Genomic DNA, 21,302 nt, shown 5'->3' on the forward strand with positions numbered 1-21,302 from the left:
GGTATCCTTAAATTTGAGAAAAATTTTTATTTTCAATAAGAAGCATGTAATTGCATATTTGATCTTAGTTTTCAATTCCAAACAACTTTTTATCATAAGAATTTTCGATATTGAGAGAAATAAAGGTACTTTACCCTTGACCGAAATTCATATTTTTTGACATACCTCGTATAATATTCAGAAAATTTGATATCTGATGATTGAATCTTAGGTTTTGGGGCATACAGAACTTTTTATAAAGAATAACTTTTTTTCGTAAAATTAATAATAAAAAAGTTTCCCATATGTTCCCAACTCAAGTAGACACGCTGTATAAATAAATAAATATTCTATAGAGGTTAGGTTTTTTAACAAGAATGTTTTTGAAAAAATATGTTTTTTGATTACGTGGACATTTTTAGTACTTATTTTAATAAATGACGATAATAAGTGGGTTACGTCGTATTGTAATTATATAGCTTTATTGGATACGACATATTTTTCTTAGTGTCATATTAGCATCATAAATTGTTGTGGGTTAAGACAAATTACACAATGATTATATTTAAAATATTTTAATACTTTATTTTATTTTTTATAATTATAACATAACTTTTTTAAGTCAAAAATTGGAAATTACAAAACTTATATTATATTTGTTTGAATAAAAAAATTCATATTTTTAATGATGTAAATATTTGCAAAACAGGACACTAATTCGTGTTCTTCTTATTTATTTTTGTTTTCTTTTTCACAGTTTTATTTGTATCATTCTTTGTTATAGCTTTTTTTTGTTGTTTTATATTTTGTTGTTTTTTAGTTTCAGACGTTGTTAGGATGGTATTTTTATTATTAAGCGATAGCTGTATGTCGGTTTTTTTTGCTTTCTTGTTTGATTCTTCTGTCTTTTCGTAATATTTTATTAGGTCATAAAAGTAATGTGTATCTTTTGGAATAACTTTTTTTAGCTGTTGTAGGTCAAGCCATTTTTTCTTTGAAATTTCTAACCTTTTGCTGTATAGTGGCTTGGGTAAGTATTCATCCAGAATAATTGTTTTTTGTCGTTGTGGTAATATTTCATAAGGATAGTCGTATTTAGTTTTATACAAAATATCTCCAGAAGGTAAATATTTTAGGCATTTTAAGTCCGCCACCTTTAACGGACTGTTTAATTTTCCTGGACGAATTGAATTATATCTCATCAAGTTCGGGTTATCAAAATTAAGAAAGTACGAATGGTCCAAATATTCTACATCCAGAGGCATTGGCTTTTTCCTGGCGTCTTTTATAATATTTATGTAGTCTGTCGGTAGAAAAATATCTTTTCCTTTCAATCGTCTCTCAATAAGGCTATGAGAAGAGTCACACTCCATTTGAGTGTGGCCCTTCTCAAGAAACTTCTGTTCAATCTCAATATCAAATTGTGTTGCAAGAATGGACAATGCATTTGACAGAATGACATTTTTATTTTGATAACCACAACTGTCCGAGTATAAAACTATAGGTTTTTTGTCCATCTCCAAAGCTGATACCAGATGTTTAATGATGCAGGTTACAAAAACTGAACAACATAGTTCTTCTGTTTCATTCCATACAAAATTTTTGCATGCATGAGTTGACAAGTTATAGATGGTAAAATTGTGTACCTGCAATTTTGTTTTGTAATACAATGAGCTTGCTTGTAATTGAGGACACAAGTTGACGTCCATTGTAAAACAATAAATATCCTGGTCTTGAGCTTTCTTCTTGTCCAAATCTTTTTCTTTGCGAGCAAGGTCTTTTGCTAAAATATGATTTCGGTAGATAATTTCTTCAATTTGTTGCATTTTATATCCACAGCATAAATCGCACTGATCCTTTCTAGGCTTGAATAGTGCAAGATTACCTTCGTCAAACTCTTTTAGGAAAGTACTGATTGACAAGGGTAGTACATCTTCGTCTAGTCTAAACATTTATTTTTATATAGTTGAAATATGTCGGTTTTTGATTTGAAATCTTCCTCTAGATATAATTTGTTCGACTTTTTACGGCAGTAGTGGCTTTCAATTTTATGCAAACATCTAGAAATACGCGCAACTGTTCCAGCTTTCTATTTTGTTCTACTGAATGTACCGACGTATCTTTCTTCTTAGTCTTATTTTTGTTTTTGTCGTCTTGACTACTTTGTGTTTCAAACATAGACCCTTCATTGACCCAGTGCCTTACCATACGTTCTTTTATACCTAACGTACCAAGAAATGTTTGCTTGCACACCTGATGTTTCCCGTCTTCAATTTGCAAATAGTATTGAAATGTTCCCTTTCTCCTGGATGGATTTTTTGTATAGGTTCTCTTTTTTTCAGTGTAGGTGGTCATGTGCAAAACATATAACCTTTTCTGTTCCCAGGACATACTCCAAAATTTCTCAAAAATAGTTTGTCGTATTTCTTCAGACAGTCTTAGGCAAAAACGATTTGCTGCTTTTTTACAAAAAACTGAATTACATATAGGTCCGAGCATTCTTTTGTTTCTTTTAGTATCGTGTTTAACCGTCCCGTCTTTAGATCTTGTGTATCCAACATACTCTTCTCCCATCATTCTTTTTCTTTTGTTAACGTTTTTATCCCATAATTCACTATTGGCTTTTTTCTTCCTTCTACTTTCAGCTGTTCTCGTATCTGTAAAAAAAATGTATGTATATAGAAACAAATTTAGGTTTTCAGTATTTTATTAAGGGTATATTATTATTTTACCGTATATTTTAGTCTACTTTAAGACCAACATTCCAATAGCTATGGAACGGAAGACATTTGACCAATGCGTTCTTTCTATTATGACATGCGGAGCAGAAACTCTCATGCTTACAAAAACAACAGCACTAAAAATGCGAGTGGCACAAAGGCGCATGGAAAGATCGATTCTCGGCGAGATAAAAAGGACAAATAAGGAACAAAGACCTAAGGAAAAGAACAGGTATCACTGATGTCGTCGAACTGGAAAGATCGATTCTCGGCGAGATAAAAAGGACAAATAAGGAACAAAGACCTAAGGAAAAGAACAGGTATCACTGATGTCGTCGAACGTATAGCCAAGCTGAAATGGAATTGGGCAGGTCACACAGCGAGACTGAAAGATTCAAGATGGACCAAAAAACTAACTTACTGACAAACAACAAGAGAAGGCAAACGCAGTGAAGATGACCACCAACACGCTGGATGGACGACATTAAACGAATATCCAAGAAATGGCAACAAGACACACAGAACCGTGAAGAGTGGCGAAAAATGTCCATCAGTGGACAGAAGAGACATGATGATATTTTACCGTTGGATTGTACTAACCTGGATTGTTTTCATTTTGTTCTTCATCTGAGTATTCCGAGTCGTCCTCTTGATGAGCTTCTTTTTCGGGTGGTATAAACTCAGGATCACAATCATCTTCAAGCTCTTCTAAATTTTCATGTTGTTGTGTGGATTCATAAGTTTTATCCACACTACTTTCAGATAATAATTCGCTGGAAATGTTTAAGTTGACTGTTGACAGAGTTTCGTATCTTACTTCAGAGGACAGCAAGTCAACGTTAATACCCTGAGTATCAAAGGGATCTTGAATAAAGTTGTTTTCCTCGTCGTTAATGACTTCAAATTCGTAAGGCACATGGTACATCATATCATTAACATTTATTCAGGAGTGATCAAGTTGGGTTCATCTGCTGCTGTTTCATTGCTTGCGTTATGTGCTGTTTCATTTAACGCCATTGTGATGATTTTTTCTACCCTACTAGAAATCTGAAAAAAATAATCTGTATCAATAAAAAGCTAAAATACCTGCCTAAATGCCTAAAGTCACAAACTCCGCAGTAAAATCCGCAAAATAAATAGCTTTAGTCAGTCAACATTATTGTACTAAAAACCAAAACTAAATTTTTAAAACTTTCTTTTGGCATTATTTATTTATACTTTATAATAAAAATACGAAGGTAGAGAAAACGTAATAATAAATTTATATTTTTAAATGTTAAAAATACACTTCTGAATCTCAATCGTTAATTTTTTCCTACTTTTTGTGAGTACGAAAAGGTAAATAAAATGATACTCTGAATAAATTACCCATCAATAATACATCTATCTGTTCTAATACGACATAACCCATAACATAAATTTGAGTTTTACGTCATAATGTAATTGTTTTAGAAATATGTTGTATCCAATACATTATTTGAAATTCCAATATAACGTATATAACCTCACTATTTCAAAGGTAAATATTTTTACTATAATTTTACATTGTAAATAAGCTAACATGCTTAATGAAAATAATATACTTCAAAATGTAACTTACCTTCGACATCTTTAAAAAACAGACACTTTAAACACAGTTTTTGATTATTGTAATTCAACACGCTCTAACGGTCAACACTGACCTTATGAAATCAGGCGGACGACTGTGGTATACGACAGATTCGAAAAATAAAAATAAGCCGGTTTTTGTATGACATATTAGAATAGGCGCTAAAAAATATTTTCAGTTCAATTTTTTTTTTAAATATGTTAGATTTAGACGGAATATGACCTATTGGAACAATATTTGTTAAAAACGCTAAATCAAAAAAATGTGGCATACGTCCTATTAGAATATTGGTATCGATATGCTGTAATTAGCAGATAGAGAACTCATCCAATGTGTCTACACCACCTTTCGTTTCACAATTTCTTCAATTATAGTATCATCATGATGCAACATAAAAAAAGAGAATTACATTTTTTTATTTGTTCAAAACAGAAACCTATGACACAGTCGGCAAATAGTTGTCGACCTATATCACAAAGTCGCCTTATATCGTCTTTGAAGGCAAATTGTGAACTGTGAATTTCTCTTCCTCATGTGATCAGAAGTGCTGTTATAATTTGGGGAAATTTATTATGAGTAATAGAAAATCATAGCACGGATAATCTGTAGCACGGATAATCCGCACACGGATAATAGGGGTTCTACTGTATATCTCAAAAAACATCAAAATATCATGTACTTTACCTGCAGAAAACAAAACAACAACTAAAACAATTACAACAGTAGTGTACCAAGATATGACATACCCCAACCGTCATTGACAAACTCCTATTTCAAATTGAAATTGTATCAAAGGTTATTGCGACAAAACATGTGTACTGGCGTGCTTAGCAAAAACGCTGTATCTGCAAAAATCTGAAAAAATGAAATTTTTACTTTTTTCTAACCCAAATGTGCATAGCTATCTCATTTGCTTACTAAAAATGACGTAAGTTAACCCAAAACACATTAAACACACCACATCTTATGCCGTATTCTGTGTAAATGTATACGAATTCTTAAACTAAAATCGATTTTACTCAAATGTAATGTCTCTGCAGATATGGTGTTTTTGCTAAGCACGGCAGTGTAAACTACAGCTACTAGACCCAAGAGGATGCTATTTTATTGATTTTCGATTTTATAGTAATAGAAGGAGTACCTGGAGTATGGTATACCCCAGAACACTAACCGAGGGTTAAAATAATCCAAAAAGGGGTAGTTCCCTAGGTTGGCTGTATACCATATGGACGGCATTATGCATAACTCGACCAAGCGCCATTTCTTTAATGTCGAGATAACAGCGGATTCTGGTGACACATAGCTAAAACTATCTTGGAAAAAATCCCTGTTATTGTCACGTTAACGGTTACTAAGAAAAACAAAATTAAACCAAGCGACATTAATCCACTTACCATTAAGCGACCATTAAGCAACCAAGAAACGAAAAACTTTGAAGCCATTTATCTCAAAACTATGTTTTGGCACTTGGTCGAGTTATGCATAACGCCATCCATATAGTTAAAAAACTCCAACATGAAGTAAAAACCACTTCTATGTAATAGGTATATTTACTAAAAATTTTAAAAATCCCAATGTATTGAATAAAATATGTCCAATTCAGAACGTTTTCGGACCTATCAGTCCATCATCAGTGAATCTAAAATAGAATAAGTAATCCCACTATTAAAATTGAAAAGATGGTTGAAATTTTTAAAGTTAAAAAAATGTGGTTATGATTACTTACTCGAATACTTGCTGAAACTTGGGTTCTGGGGCTATTTAGCAAGTATTCGACTAAGTAATCATAACCACATTTTTTTTAATTTTCAAAATTTCAACCATCTTTTTAATTTTAATAGAATTACTTATTCTATTTTAGATTCACTGATGATGGACTGATAGGTCCGAAAACGTTCTGAATTGGACATATTTTATTCAATACATTGTGATTTTTAAAATTTTTAGTAAATATACCTATTAAATAGAAGTGGTTTTTACTTCATGTTAGACTTGGTTAAAATAATCTCCAAATGCAAAACATAAAAATACATTATGTAACTGAACCAAAATTGATATACATTTTAGATTCACTCATTAACTCTATACCTACATAGACTAAAACTTACTTCGTTTACAAATGTTGGACAGTGATTTTGATGTTTCCATAGTTCCACAATGCTTTTCATGATGTATCTCAGCTGAAGCCCCTATCGGTAATTTTACATCTTCGTCTGAGTCTAAATCTTTTGGATCGGTTCTTTTAAATCGAATTTCACACCCATGATTTACTCCTAAATTATGTTCATCCAATTCTTTTTTAATTTCTGTTTTAACTTCTTGATTACTGATGATGGGAAATGGGTAAATGGACTATTTATTTCACATTGTAACACGTGTTCTTCTATTTTAATATATACGAGGATAAAGAATCCTCTGTGCAATTATTTTCAAACATGCATTCTGCATTCTTCCAGTTCTGGTTTAATGTTTACAGATATAGTCTCCATATTTGCCAAAGTTTAAAACATTTTTTTCTCTCTAGAAACTTCACATTTTGCGTAACTCCATTTCAAAGTGACATGTGACAAATGACAAATGCCTTATTTGACAATTGACAGTAAAATTCTGTGCTATACGCATAGAAAGGGATATATTCGCAAAATTAAATTCCGAAAGAGGGCGCTCAAAATTTTAAAGATGGACGATAACTCTAGGAAAACAATTCATTTTGTCATTCGCTGTGTCTAGGTACACGCTACCGTGTACGCAAATAAAAAAGTTAGGTACACGCGAAACGTCATCAAGTCAGTGACGTCACTATTAAGCGTGCACCGTTACTGGTTTTTTGCATACACGCTAACTTAAACCTCGTGTATGGTGTGGTAAGATACTGCGAGTATCAGAGAGTCAGAGTGTTAGAATTATTTGTTTAACCGCGTTGTGTTTACACTTTAATATTGATTAGTAAAAGAGATTTCTTATTTTTTATTTGTTTAGTGTTTGTTATTAAATTAACTATGGAGTTTGGACAATTATTTAGTTCTTTTAATGAGTTTAACAACATTTTAAAACAGTATGAAAAAAATAAGAGACTGCATATAAATTAATATATTAGTAAGTCAATAATATCGAGCTAGTACATATTTTATATTTTAGTATTACTTATATATCTAGTATTATTAATATTATTTATAATTTAAACATGTTACAAGTCAGAATTTGGTATTATTTTTTGAGAGTAAATTATATAAATGTAAAGGCCGCGTCCCACGATCAAATAATTTGATCAAACTGGTTTGAGCAAACTGAAAGTGACAGTTAGTGACGTCACATCCTGCAAGTACGTCAAGTTTGCTCAAGCTGTTTGATCAAATTATTTGATGGTGAGACGCGGCCTTTAGACATCTTAAGGCCGCGTCTCACCATCAAATAATTTGATCAAACAGTTTGAGCAAACTCCGGAAGTACGTCAAAGTGACGTCACAATTGCAGTTTTTTTGAAATTCTAAACATCTGTGCTCTCACTATCAGTCTAGTTTGATCAAATTTTTTGTATTGAGTTGTCTAACTTGTTTGTACTTTATTTAAAATTAAAATTTTTCATTATTATCCACAATGAACACTCAGGATGTGACGTCACTAACTGTCACTTTCAGTTTGCTCAAACCAGTTTGATCAAATTATTTGATGGTGGGACGCGGCCTTTATAAGTTAAAGACGACTCAAAATTATGTTTCATCTGTATGCATTCATTAAAATTTGATGCTAACTACTGATTTGTTTTTACCTTTTTACCTCATAAAAAAATCTGGCCACCCGATAATCACAAAGCGTTTTAAAAATTATTAATCTATCTTAAGGGCGCTTTACAGCTTGCAATTCTACCTGCAAGACGCAAGAAAGTTGCCTAAAGGCATGCGCAGTATGTCGTCAGTTGATTATTGCATGCAACTTCTTGCAATTGCGCGATAATCGGTTTGGTGCCATTTTTTCTGCAAGTTTTCATGCAAGTCTAGGGGAATTTGATTTTTCCACAATATCAAATGTCATGGTGCGTTCAGCGGTGAGTGATCAATTTACGCTACTGATACATCGAATGAACTGCTCTTTATATTCCGCTACATTTTTGCTCCAGTTTGTTTGTCAAATATTTTATTTAGCTGTCAAGAACTTAACCAAACTTTATTTTGTAATTTTGTCTACTCTAAACTCTAAAGAAAAAATAATTAATTATCATTCTGAAAACGTTCTGAATGAACATATTTTATTCAATCAATTGGGATTTTTTAAGATTTTAGTAAATACATATTACATAGAGGTGGTTTTACTTCATGTTAGAATTTGTTGGGTATACAGCCAACCCAGGGAAATACCCCTTTTTAGTTTAATTAATTATCAGATATCATCTAGCTACTGTTTTATTTTCTACCAGGTAACATATTATATTATACAATAGATACCTTTATAAATCTGGTTCACTCAAAATAGGAACCAAAACTGTGCCAAAAGTACCTGTTTATTGCTTTTACGCATGCGTCATTTTATGCTACACTCAAAATATTACACTCAAAATGTGCTCCAAAAGATGACGACCGCTCCGCTACATTTTCGAATCGAATGAATCGAATTTCGATGTTCATTCGATGTAGCGCACAACGCAAAGGTCGTTCAGCGTGAAGGAGCGAGATGTGATCCTACCAGATCACTTTATGCTCATTCGCCGCTGAACGCCACCATATTGACGACACGGATTCACGAATACATGGCGATCAGATCAGCTGCGCTTTCTGTTTGTGAAATATATCAACGATGGAAATGAATGAATAATGAAATGGCACTTTCTGAGATTCTATAATTATTGTAAATTGTATATTAAGCTACGGAAGCTCTCTCTCCTCTAGTAACCTCTCTAAGTACCTTAGGATAATAATTAATTTGTGTTTCGCAGAAATAGTATTTCAAATATAGATTTCTTTGTAATTGTTCAATTTTTCCCAAGGGTTTATTAAAATGTACATTCATTCCTAGAAAATTAGAGTCATTTTCATCATCTACTTGGATAAATTCTTCTGTTGGAGATACATTATTACCCCTCTTCTTGTTCAACTAAGATCTTACTCACCATCTCCGATGTCGGCGTTCTAAATTAGTGACTAAAAGGCTGGCTGCAGCAATAATAATACTTAAAGTTGCTGCTACCGCCTTTTTCCTTTTATATTTGGTTATTTCTGATAGTCTTGGCATTTCGAAATTTACCAAGTTAAATAAACAGCAATAAAGTAATTAAAAAAAACAAAAGTTTATAAGTTAGGTTAAGGGTAAAACTTTCAAATTGCATGCAAGCCGGGTTGCAAGCTGTAAATAATAATTTCCTCAACTTTTAGGTCTGTATCAACCAATCCAAATTGTATTCAGTTAGGTATTAAATATATATGTATAGATTTGTAAAAACTGTATTTGTACCAAATAATTGTATTCAGTTACTGTATTTATATGTACAGATTTGTAAAAATTGTATTTGTACCAAATTGTGTTCAGTTATATGTATAGACTTTTAAATGTTATAAATTTTCGTGGCAAAACGGGTTCTTCCCAAAGCCAATAAACCAAAAAAAAATATATTATGGAAGTCAAAAAGTGACTGAATCAATGTTTAAAGCCCCCTACAGGATCCTGAAGAAATTTTGTCATTATTGTATCACTGAGCTGTTATTTTTAGTTGTTAACCATGAGCGCTAAGTGCGTATTGAGGCGGCCGTGAATGTGAGTGCAAGTGAGATGCACCATTAGAAGGCCGGAATGGAGCATCTATTTCGAACTCACCATGGACGGCCGCCTAATACGCAGTTAGCGCTCATTGTTAATAATTAAAAATAACAGCTTAGTAATAAAATAATGACAAAAATTTCTTCATGATCTTGTAGGGCGGACTTTATACTTTTTATACTTTGATTTGGTCACTTTATAACTTTCATAGTAATAATTTTTAAACGAGTTATTAAGCCTTGAAAATGGCAATTTTCGCGTTTTTCAAATATTAAATCGCGTACAACTCGACAACAATAAATTTTAGAGAAAAATCACAAGAGACCATTTTTGCTTACATATTCGCTCTGAGCGTTAACAAAGTGTCAAAGCAAAATCGACCGACCTGCTCATGGTGGCGGTTTTTTGAAATTTTATCAGGACGCTTTGTGTACATATGTTTAAATGAGACATTTTAAAAAAATGCCGTGTCACGCTAGTGATATGTATTAATATAAACAGAAAATAGAAACGCACTTAATCTGATATAAATTCTTCACTTTCCAATATTGATTATCAGTTTGATTTTGTATACATAACCTCACTATCACAGTTTATGCCAATAAATCTTTATTAACGAAAAAGAAAATATTTTTGTTGCACTATAAATTACAGTATAAATTAATGACTAATGAATTCTAACAATTGTATTCGGTTATTATCACTACAAAATAAAATATTCCAGTTTAACAAAATAATCCCATAAGACTCAATGTTAAAAGGTCCTTACAAAATCTGACAGCGTGTCACGCATAGAAAAAAGTGTTGTGTGATTTGGTAGAATGCGATCTTACCCTTCAAAAAATATGTCACGTATTTCAGCGCCATCTCAGCACCTGGTTAAATGGAAGGATACTACAAATCTGGCCTCCACATTAGTGGTCTGTAGCTTCGACATGATAGGTGTGAAATTTTAAACGTTCTTGCTGTTGATTGGATAGGAAGAGTGGCATAATCTAGCCTCCATGCTAGGTACATCATAGCCTCCATACGGTACTTCCAATATTTAATATTTTATTTATTCAAGTGGACAATAAAGGTAAAACACAAACAACTTTTGTTTCTTACTTATTTATTTATACAATAATGTGACATTTTACATAGAAATATGAGTAATTTGGATTAAATAAATGTTTACTGGCTTAAGTGCTTCTGAACTTCGAGCTGTTGTAATCCAGAAGAGAACGTTGTTCTACTTTTGTTCTGATTGCCGACTGTCATTCAAAAGTGTGCCCAAAATTCTAAGAGAAGTTGAAAACCTGAAGTGCGAAGTCACCTTACTCATCAAAGCTGAAATCCAGATGCTAAAAGATAACAAGAGTAACTTTCCAATAACCGATGACATCATAAATGAGCTACACGAACGCCAAAAAAGGTCAAATAATTTACTTATCTTCAATCTCCCAGAACCATCAACTTCAACTGAGGATATTAATCAAATAAAAACACTTTTATCTGGAGCGAGTGAAGGTGCGATAAGTGTCAACAGTAAACATATCTTTCGTTTTGGGAAGAAGAATAAAAACGGTCATAGACCAATTAAAGTTGTTCTTTCCTCGGCTCGCGAAGTGCATCAAATCTTAAGAAACAAAGTTAAATTAGGCCAGGCAAATAAAATATTTTTCCTATCTGATCAAACTCCCTGTCAGAAAAAGCAACTCGATTCAGTGAAAAACGAACTTAGAGTGCGTCAACAGGCTGGTGAGCAAAATTTAACTATTAAATACTTCAACAATACACCGAAAATCTGTAAAAAAAACTAAAACCGGGCAGCCCTATACTTTATTACCAAAATGTTAGAGGACTAAGAACTAAACTGTCTGACCTCAGCTTGAATGTCAGCAACTGTTCCTATGATATCATTATCTTAACTGAAACCTGGCTCACACCTGAAATTACGGATGCTGAACTTGGACTTCTCAACTACAACATCTACAGAACTGACCGCTCTAAGGACTCCAGTGTCTTCAGTAGAGGTGGGGGAGTGTTGATTGCCATTAAGAACTCAATTCCTTCTTATCAAATTCAGTCTGATCCTTCGATTGAACAGTTGTTTGTTCTCTTTAATAACAAATCTATAATCGGTACAGTATATTTTCCACCTAAATCTATAGCTACTTTATACCAATCGTACTTTGAACAGCTTATCACTATAAGCGAGCAATATGATAGAGCAAACCTTTTTCTATTGGGTGATTTTAATCTTCCATCTGCAGTTTGGGATGTCGATGATTATTGTTCCGTTGCTTCTCCTCAGCCTACAGCTACACAATCTGAAGCTGATTCTATTGAAACTATATCCAATATCTGTGCTTTTTTCAATCTCTTCCAGACCAACGAAATAACCAACGATAGAGGAGTTACGCTTGATCTCATTTTATCTCCATTGGGTATTGATGTATTGAAGGCTATCGACACTTTAATTCCAGTGGACACACATCATCCTCCGCTTGAATGCAGTTTGCCACTCAAAATCACAAATGATCATTTATCTGGTGAAGAGTATTATTATGACTTTGTTCTACGGTATGGAGTCATGGACTCTTAAACAGAGGAATATTAAAAATCTTGAAAGCTTTGAGATGTGGTGCTACCGCCGTATACTACGAATAAGTTGGGTGGATAAAATTACAAATGAAGAAGTAATACGCAGAATAAATAACGAGCCAGAAGTTCTACGGAGTATAAAAAAGAGAAAACTTGAATACTTAGGCCACCTGATGAGAGGACAAAAGTACACATTCCTACAAAATATAATGCAAGGAAAAATCCAAGGACGAAGAAATCCAGGCCGTAGAAGAATGTCCTGGATGAGAAATTTGAGAGATTGGTTTGGCTGTACCACTAACGAATTGTTCAAAACAGCAGTAAATAAAATTAGAATCGCCCTAATGATATCCAATCTCCGATAGGAGAGGCACTCAAAGAAGAAGATGACTTTGTTCATGCTGACTATGCAGCAATTCGTTCATCCCTTCAAGCAATTAATTGGGATGGTGCACTTCAAGGAAAAGTACTCTCTGACATGGTTTCTGTATTTTACGACATTTTTTATTCCATCATTGATTGTTTTGTTCCGCTAAAAAGAATCTGTGATAAGAAATATCCATGCTGGTACTCCTCTGAGCTGAAGAAGTTGCTTCACGAGAAGAAATCAGTGCACAAGATATATAAGAGCACAAGGTGTCCAGAAAGTTATGCAGCATTTAGTAACTTAAGAACTAGATGTAAATTTTTATCAAGACAGTGTTATGCTGATTACATTCAACGTACCGAACATTCTATTGTTAATAACGTTAAATCCTTTTGGAAATTTGTAAGTAGTAAAAGGGAAAATAACGCTATACCTAATACAATGACTCTTGGAGATCGTACTGCCTTCAATGGAACTGATATTGCTAATTTTTTTGCTAACCAATTCTCTTCCGTCTATACTAACCAATCCTTACATCCGCATGTAACCCAGATTTCACCTTTGGTTAATGTGTCTAATTATCACATTGAAATTTCAAAAATCTACGAAAAACTGTCTGAACTCAATACCAACAAAGGTCCTGGTCCTGATGGAATTCCCCCACTTTCCTTAAAACATTCAGCTTCATTCTATCGCGCCCACTTTTTTATATATTTAATAAGTCTTTATCAACAGGGGAATTTCCAGACTACTGGAAAAACTCTTATGTCACTCCAATATATAAATCAGGTCGAAAATCGGATATAGGTAACTATCGTCCCATTTGTATTCTTATTCGCCCCGAGCGTTAACAAAGTGTCAAAGCAAAATCGACCGACCTGCTCATGGTGGCGGATTTTTGAAATTTTATAAGGACGCTTTGTGTATGTTTAAATGAGACATTTAAAAAAAATGCCGTGTCACGCTAGTGATATTATGTATTAATATAAACAGAAAATAAAAACGCACTTAATCTGATATAAATTCTTCACTTTCCAATATTGATTATCAGTTCGATTTTGTATACATAACCTCACTATCGCAGTTTATGTCAATAAATCTTTATTAACGCAAAAGAAAATATTTTTGTTGCACTATAAATTACAGTATACATTAATAACTAATGAATTCTAACAATTTTTTTCGGTTATTATCACTACAAAATAAAATATTCAAGTTTAACAAAATAATCCCATAAGACTCAATGTTAAAACGTCCTTACAAAATCTGACAGCGTGTCACGTGACTGTAAGTAGAGGGGAGACGCACGGAGCCAATTCCTAAAGTTTTTGAGAGCATTGTTTCCGATTATTTAAGTTATGACTTCTCGCCAATTATAGGGGCCCAACAATTTGGATTTACATCCAAAAAATCAGCAGAATTGGGTCTCATAACATATGTTGATTTTTTGACAGATGCTCTTGAGAGGGGTTTACAAGTTGACTCTGTGTATACTGACTTTTCCAAAGCTTTCGACAAAGTTAATCATGAGCTCTTGATTCATAAACTTTATTTATACGGAGTTGATGGCCTTATATTGAAGTGGCTCAAGAGCTATCTTACGCAAAGATCGCAAATTGTCAGGGTTAATCATCACTATTCTCATACCATCTCTGTTAACTCAGGTGTACCACAGGGATCACACTTGGGACCTCTGTTGTTTAATATATTTATCAATGATCTAATACCCTGTTTCCAAGTAAGTGAAACTTTGTTATTCGCTGATGATTTAAAATGTTTTAAAATAATCACATCTGAGGCTGATTCACTTAGTCTACAAGGTGATATTGATCGCCTATCTAACTGGTGTATGCAAAATGGTATGTGTTTGAATGCATCCAAATGCCATATTCTTCGTTTCCACCGAACTCATCATCCAATCATCTTCGAATATAGTATAAATAATCTGACCTTACATTCTGCCTCTGAAACTAGGGATCTAGGTGTGATCCTTGACTCCGCCCTTAGCTATAAATCACACATTTACAGTACAATACAGAAGTCTATGAAGATGCTTGGCTTTATAAAAAGAACCACTAGAGACTTTACAAACATCTCAGCTATTAAATCTCTTTATTTCTCCCTGGTTAGATCTCATTTCGATTACTGTTCCACAATTTGGTCCCCCTATTACTTTACTCATAAACTGAAGATTGAGGCTGTCCAACACAATTTTCTGAGATATACTGCCAGTAAGTTGCATGTATACTATGACTATTCTGTATTAGAGCGCATACTGAACTTACCTCCTCTTGAGGTACGCAGAAAACAAAGAGACTTAATTATTTTATTTAAAATTATCAACGGGCTGTGTAACTGCCCCGAACTTCTCTCCAAAATATCTCTATTTGTCCCCAGTCGTTCGACTAGGCAGGTGCAAACCTTTTATGTCTCTTTTCATAGATTCAATTATTCTTATAACACATTTATTCCTAGAACTCTTCGATTAGCTAACTCATTAAATAACCTCGAAATTTTTAATATATCAGTTTCCCGCTTTAAAAACCTAATTTCTTCCCTAACTTTTTAACTTTTTAATATTTTCGGCCAGAGCTTTTGTATTGTGATTAGTGTTACATGACCTGTATGTATTAGATAACTTAAAACCGTTATACCTTACAACATTTCCGAATTGATTTAGGTGATATCTTTTGTTTGTAATTGTACTGACCTAATGTTATCTTATTCTTTTTTTTTTCTTTTTTGTAACTGTATTACTCATACGAGTTATTTTTTCTCAAACCACTTGGTTATATGTTATATTACGATAGTTTATGTTATATAATTGGTTAACATTAATGTTATATAATTGTATAATTATGTTATATAATTTAGAACACTGTAAAATTTATATCGGAATAGGGCTTGCCCGTGAATAGATAAATAAAAACTTTACTTGTCGAATTTTTCACCGTCTGCACACAACAGCTGAACGGAGCCATTAGACCTAACAACAAAACGCGAAATAAAATGTGTATTTTAAAACTGTTGGATAAACAGTACCTACAATCAGAAAAACTTACCTTTAAAAAGGTACTCGATTATGAAATAACAACAATATCAAAAAACACGACTGAATATCAGCTTTTTATGGTGACACAAACACATCACATAACCGACCATATAAAATAAGTGAACGACAACGAACGAACGAACACGAACACAGATTACAGATTCACAGATAGCGCAGGATTTGTCAAAAGTCACGTTCCACCAATCACAATGCCGACATCAGCGCCTCTGACTAAATGGAAGGAAAATAAATACGATTACATGTTTTTTATTAGAGTGAGCGGGGCATGGTGTCACGTGACTGTAAGTAGAGGGGAGACGCACGGAGCCAATACAGTGGAAGCCGTGTTCCCACCATCAAATAATTTGATCAAACAGTTTGAGCAAACTCCGGAAGTACGTCAAAGTGACGTCACAATTGCGTTTGTTGAAATTCTAAACATCGGTGTTCTCACTATCAGTCTAGTTTGATCAAAGATTTTGTCAATTTAAATGTTATTTATTGGAAGTAATAATAATTTGTGATTTATACTTGAATATATTTAATGTTGGACTGAAATTTCCAACTGAGATATTTTTTTCTAATATTTCTGTTGTTGGCAACAATAAAAGTAATATCAGAAATTGCACAGAAATAGCTCTGATAAAAAGGTCAGGGCTAGGCAAGAAAAGAGATATGCCACTCAAGACTGCAGCAAAGCTGCTTTAATGTAAATATATCAGGCTAGGCAAGAGATATGCCATGCAAGACGGACTTGCATAGCATGAAGGCCGCGTCCCACCATCAAATAATTTGATCAAACTGGTTTGAGCAAACTGAAAGTGACAGTTAGTGACGTCACATCCTGAGTGTTCATTGTGGATAATAATGAAAAATTTTAATTTTAAATAAAGTACAAACAAGTTAGACAACTCATTACAAAAAAATTGATCAAACTAGACTGATAGTGAGAGCACAGATTTTTAGAATTTCAAAAAAACTGCAATTGTGACGTCACTTTGACGTACTTCCGGAGTTTGCTCAAACTGTTTGATCAAATTATTTGATGGTGAGACGCGGCCTTGAGATTTCTATAGCCTAGATGTAAACCTGGCTTTAAGAGCACATGGCAACACTGCCATCCCTTCGTGAGCAGATCCGTAGCTAACTTCTCGTATCCCATAAATGTTGTCTGAAGCTATTCGCTGCTGACCAAATACCCAAGTAAGTGGAGGCCAATAAACTAAAGAAGAAGAAGAAGTTAGTTTCTGTTCGAATCGATAATGCTAAAAAATCGATTCATAATCGATTAGAAGATGGAAATATGTAAAGGTTGGCCGCACTGAAACACAAACAAAGTTGGTAGACCCTATAGTAGGGAGAGTGACTTGATTCTAAATCCTGACCCACTACTATATGCCGTGTAATTTGGGTTGCCTATATGAACTAGAATCGGAAATGGGCATATAAAATGTAATCAAGTTTTGCTGTTGCTGTATTAACCACTCTAAAAATTCGTGTAAGGCATGAATTTTTTAAATCATTCATTGTAAGGCATGAATGAATCAAATATGTTATGTATGTAGTACATACCTTTTTTGTAGATGTATTTAAAAATGCAACTGAAAAGTTATTACTATAAGTATAAAAGAGTGATCTGTAGGTACAAAATAAAACAATTAAGTACATTTAAAAAATCACAAATTTTAGTAAATTTGAGAAAGTATCATAATAGGTCTGGATCCCGCGTATGAAAAATAAGTTGATTAATAGCAAGCTGAAAATTTGTTAATAGCTTAAGGGTGTCTAGTCGGACAAACTTTGATATATGGGAACACTGGAACAGGGGAAGTTTTAATTGTGGAACAAGTTAAAAATTTGGAAAGGTCAGACCACGAAAACGTCACATGTATTTTGTCCGACAGAGACAGAACTTCCAGTTGATTGTTATCCTTTCATTAAGCTCTCATGCAAAAATCATGTGGATGATTAAGAAAAAAATTACCGAAAAACTTTCCCAAATTTAATAAAATTTGTGACTTTTTTTTATATCTAATCGTTGTTTTATGTTAGCCATTTCAGTTTCATTTTTAAATACATCTTCAAAAAGGTACTACTACATTATTTGATTCATTCATGCCTTGCCTTTTACAATACAATGTGAATTTTTAAAGGGGTTAATACTTATGAGTATGGAAAATTTTTTACCCTCTCCGACCCTCTCCCAAAAATTTTCCATGCTCTAAACTCTAAGGGTTAATACAATGGACGACAGCAGTGTAAACCACGCCAACCACGGTAAACTTTATTATTTATATGCCCATTTCGCCGATTCACAAGTTCGTATAGGCAACCCAAATTACACGGCACAAAGTAGTGGGTCAGGATTTAGACAGAATTGTAAGTGTAAAGTGTAAGTGTGAACCGCCATCTTTAATACAAATTGATTTAGCCTCAGCGCTTAGCGGTTTAAATATAAATTAGTAATTATTAAATAAATATTGGATTGCCAATATAAAACATTTATTATTTTCACAATTCGTTCTCTAAACTTCGTTTCTACATTTAAATATTTGATACTGGATTATTAGTTCACCGGTTTTTAAAAAATGGAGGAGACAGAAGCAAGTACTGGTAAGCCTTTTATTTCATTTCATGAGTATGTTTAGAAAAATTGAACATAAATATATATTATAACTAATGCCTTTATGTGTTTATAATGTTTACATTACAGTAATAAATATTGATATTATACATTGGGTAAGGAGTTATTACCCAATGCATTACAGCAAGAAAACAGATAGGTATCTTATGTTTGAATTTGATAACTATTATTAATGAATATAGAATGCGTCTATATTTGTTGCTATAATTTTCCTATAGCTGCATGTACCAGCAGGGGCATCCAGAAGATAGTTTTAATAACAAGATGTGGAGTTAGGTAAGGCCTCAGAAGTCTCAGCTCAGTGACAGTTATCTGAACTATGGTGTATTCCACGAATATACGACTGTTTTGGATTATCGCGACAACGAATATTTTAGTGTGCAACATAAGAAGTACGAAAGTATTTTGCCCTACAGTGACTATCTAGAATTCTCTAATTTAAGACAAATTTGCAAAACTATTTCTCAAACCTGCTACATGAATTATATTAATAACATCAACTCATCTGTATCAAATAATGGATTATTTGTTGGATAATAATAATAATTTGTTGGATAATAATCAAAATTGTTGTGGATCCACAACAATTTTGATCTTACTTTAATTCAGTTAACAAAAATATTGATATACCAGATTTTATGACTTTTGACAACGAAGAAGGTTTCAGTGGTAAATCATCACCACATTGTTTGCAAATTACTTTGCAAACAACTACTCTAAGGATAATGTTAATTTTAATAACTTCTCTTTTACACTCAACTCTTTTGTTGACGACATTCAATTCATATCGTTTAACCTTAAAAGAGATTTTTACTGGAACTTGTTCTCTAAAAGATAAATTAAGCTCTGGTCCTGATGGCATTCCTTCATTTCTTTTAAAACGCTGTATTTATTCCTTGTCGAAGCCTTTGCAAATATTATTTAATTGTTCTCTTGAAACTCAGCAATGTCCTAACTTCTGGAAAGACAGTTATGTTATACCAATTCAATTCACAAAAGTGGTTCGAAACAAGATAAGAAATTACAGACCAGTTTCGATCCAGTCAGCAGTTCCGAAATTGCTTGATAAATTAATTGCTCAAAAATTATCTTGGTATTGCAAAAATGTATTCATTGATCAGCAACATGGCTTCATAAGTGGAAAATGGACAGTTTCAAATCTCTCAAAAACGAAGCATTTGCAGACATATGTTTATAAAGCAAACAGTCATTATTTTTTCATGCAGAATTACCCCTTAAAGTTTGTCACACTTATTTAGAAACACCCTGTACTGATGAAGAACATGGCTAGTTGTTAAAGGACCTAACTATATATAGGTATAAATATTTTCAAAAAACCTTTTTACCACATATTGGTGTAAGGCGACAAAAAGCGAAACTAAACAAAAATATCGGAGAGGACCACAAAAAATCAAGTGGTGGATGCTAAAAGATGAGAAGGAAGGTCTATTCAGGGAAAGAATAGTAGAAAAAATATGTTGGAACATGAAAGGAAGCCCTAACACAATTTGGAGAAAAATGGCCAATATTATTAGAGAGACGGCTATTGAAATACTTGGGAAAACGTCAGGAAAGAAGTTTGAAGATAAAGAGACTTGGTGGTGGTCAAATGAAGTACAAGGAAACATAAAAGAGAAGAGAAAATTATATAAAAAGTGGCAAGAAACCAGATCGGACATAGATCTTCAAAACTATATGGTCGCCAAAAAGGAAGCGAAAGTAGCAGTAGCAAAAGCTAAAGCAGAAGCGTATTCAAACCTATACGATCAACTTGATACCAGGGAAGGCGAAACGAAGATATATAAAATAGCCAAACAGAGAGCAAAGAAAGCAAAAGATTTTAATCAGATTAGATGTATCCGAGATGAAAATAATAAAATACTAGTTCACGAAAGGGATGTCAAAAAGAGATGGAGAAAGTACTTTGACAGCTTATTAAATGAAGAATTTGACAGACAGCCTGTAGAGTCAACGGAGACAGTAGCAGCAATGGTCACCAAAATAACCAACAAGGAAGTGGCTCAAGCGCTTCAAAAAATAAAGAAAGGAAAAGCGGTAGGACCAGATGATATTCCTGGGGAAGTATGGAGAGCATTGGGAGAGACAGGAACAAGGTGGCTAGCAGGTCTATTTAATAGAATTATGGAAGTTGGACAAATGCCAGACGAATGGAGAAGCAGTATACTGGTACCTGTTTACAAAAACAAGGGAGATATACAACAATGTACAAACTACAGGGCTATAAAACTGCTTAGCCACACCATGAAAATATGGGAAAGAGTAATTGATAGACGGATACGTGAAGAAACCGAAATATCCGAGAATCAATTTGGCTTTATGCAGGGTAGATCAACAACAGATGCAATTTTCATTATAAGGCAGTTGATGGAAAAATACAGGAGTAAAGAAACAAACGCTCATATGGTATTCATTGATCTTGAGAAAGCATATGATAGAGTTCCTCGAGAGATTCTGTGGTGTGCACTCAATAAGAAAGGAGTCCCTGGTGAATATGTAAAGATTGTGAGGGATATGTATGAGGGAGTAACGACTAGTGTTAGGACAGGTGTGGGAGAGACTGATAAATTTCATGTGAA

At 33.3% G+C, this 21,302-nt stretch overlaps 2 protein-coding genes across 3 annotated transcripts in view; one reads left to right on the forward strand and one right to left on the reverse strand.

Annotated features, from left to right (window-relative positions):
• Window positions 1–1,919: 1,919 nt before the first annotated feature.
• Window positions 1,920–6,880, reverse strand: LOC126886911 (uncharacterized). Its single transcript, XM_050654071.1, has 3 exons — window positions 6,417–6,880; window positions 3,300–3,746; window positions 1,920–2,636 (listed from the first exon to the last, which is right to left on the reverse strand). Exons 2-3 carry the CDS (start codon window positions 3,625–3,627, stop codon window positions 1,981–1,983), a joined length of 984 nt encoding a protein of 327 aa, XP_050510028.1. The 5' UTR covers window positions 3,628–3,746; window positions 6,417–6,880; the 3' UTR covers window positions 1,920–1,980.
• Window positions 6,881–18,435: 11,555 nt separating this feature from the next.
• The window catches only part of LOC126886910 (pre-mRNA-processing factor 39), a 126,404-nt gene continuing 123,537 nt past the window's right edge, over window positions 18,436–21,302 (forward strand). For both annotated transcript variants that reach the window (XM_050654069.1, XM_050654070.1), the window contains exon 1: window positions 18,436–18,674. In XM_050654069.1, the coding sequence (XP_050510026.1) occupies window positions 18,650–18,674 (25 nt within the window). In that variant the 5' untranslated portion in view covers window positions 18,436–18,649. The remainder of the gene's footprint in view (window positions 18,675–21,302) is intronic.

Source organism: Diabrotica virgifera, chromosome 6 (assembly GCF_917563875.1).
Source record: "Diabrotica virgifera virgifera chromosome 6, PGI_DIABVI_V3a".
Taxonomy (NCBI): domain Eukaryota; kingdom Metazoa; phylum Arthropoda; class Insecta; order Coleoptera; family Chrysomelidae; genus Diabrotica; species Diabrotica virgifera.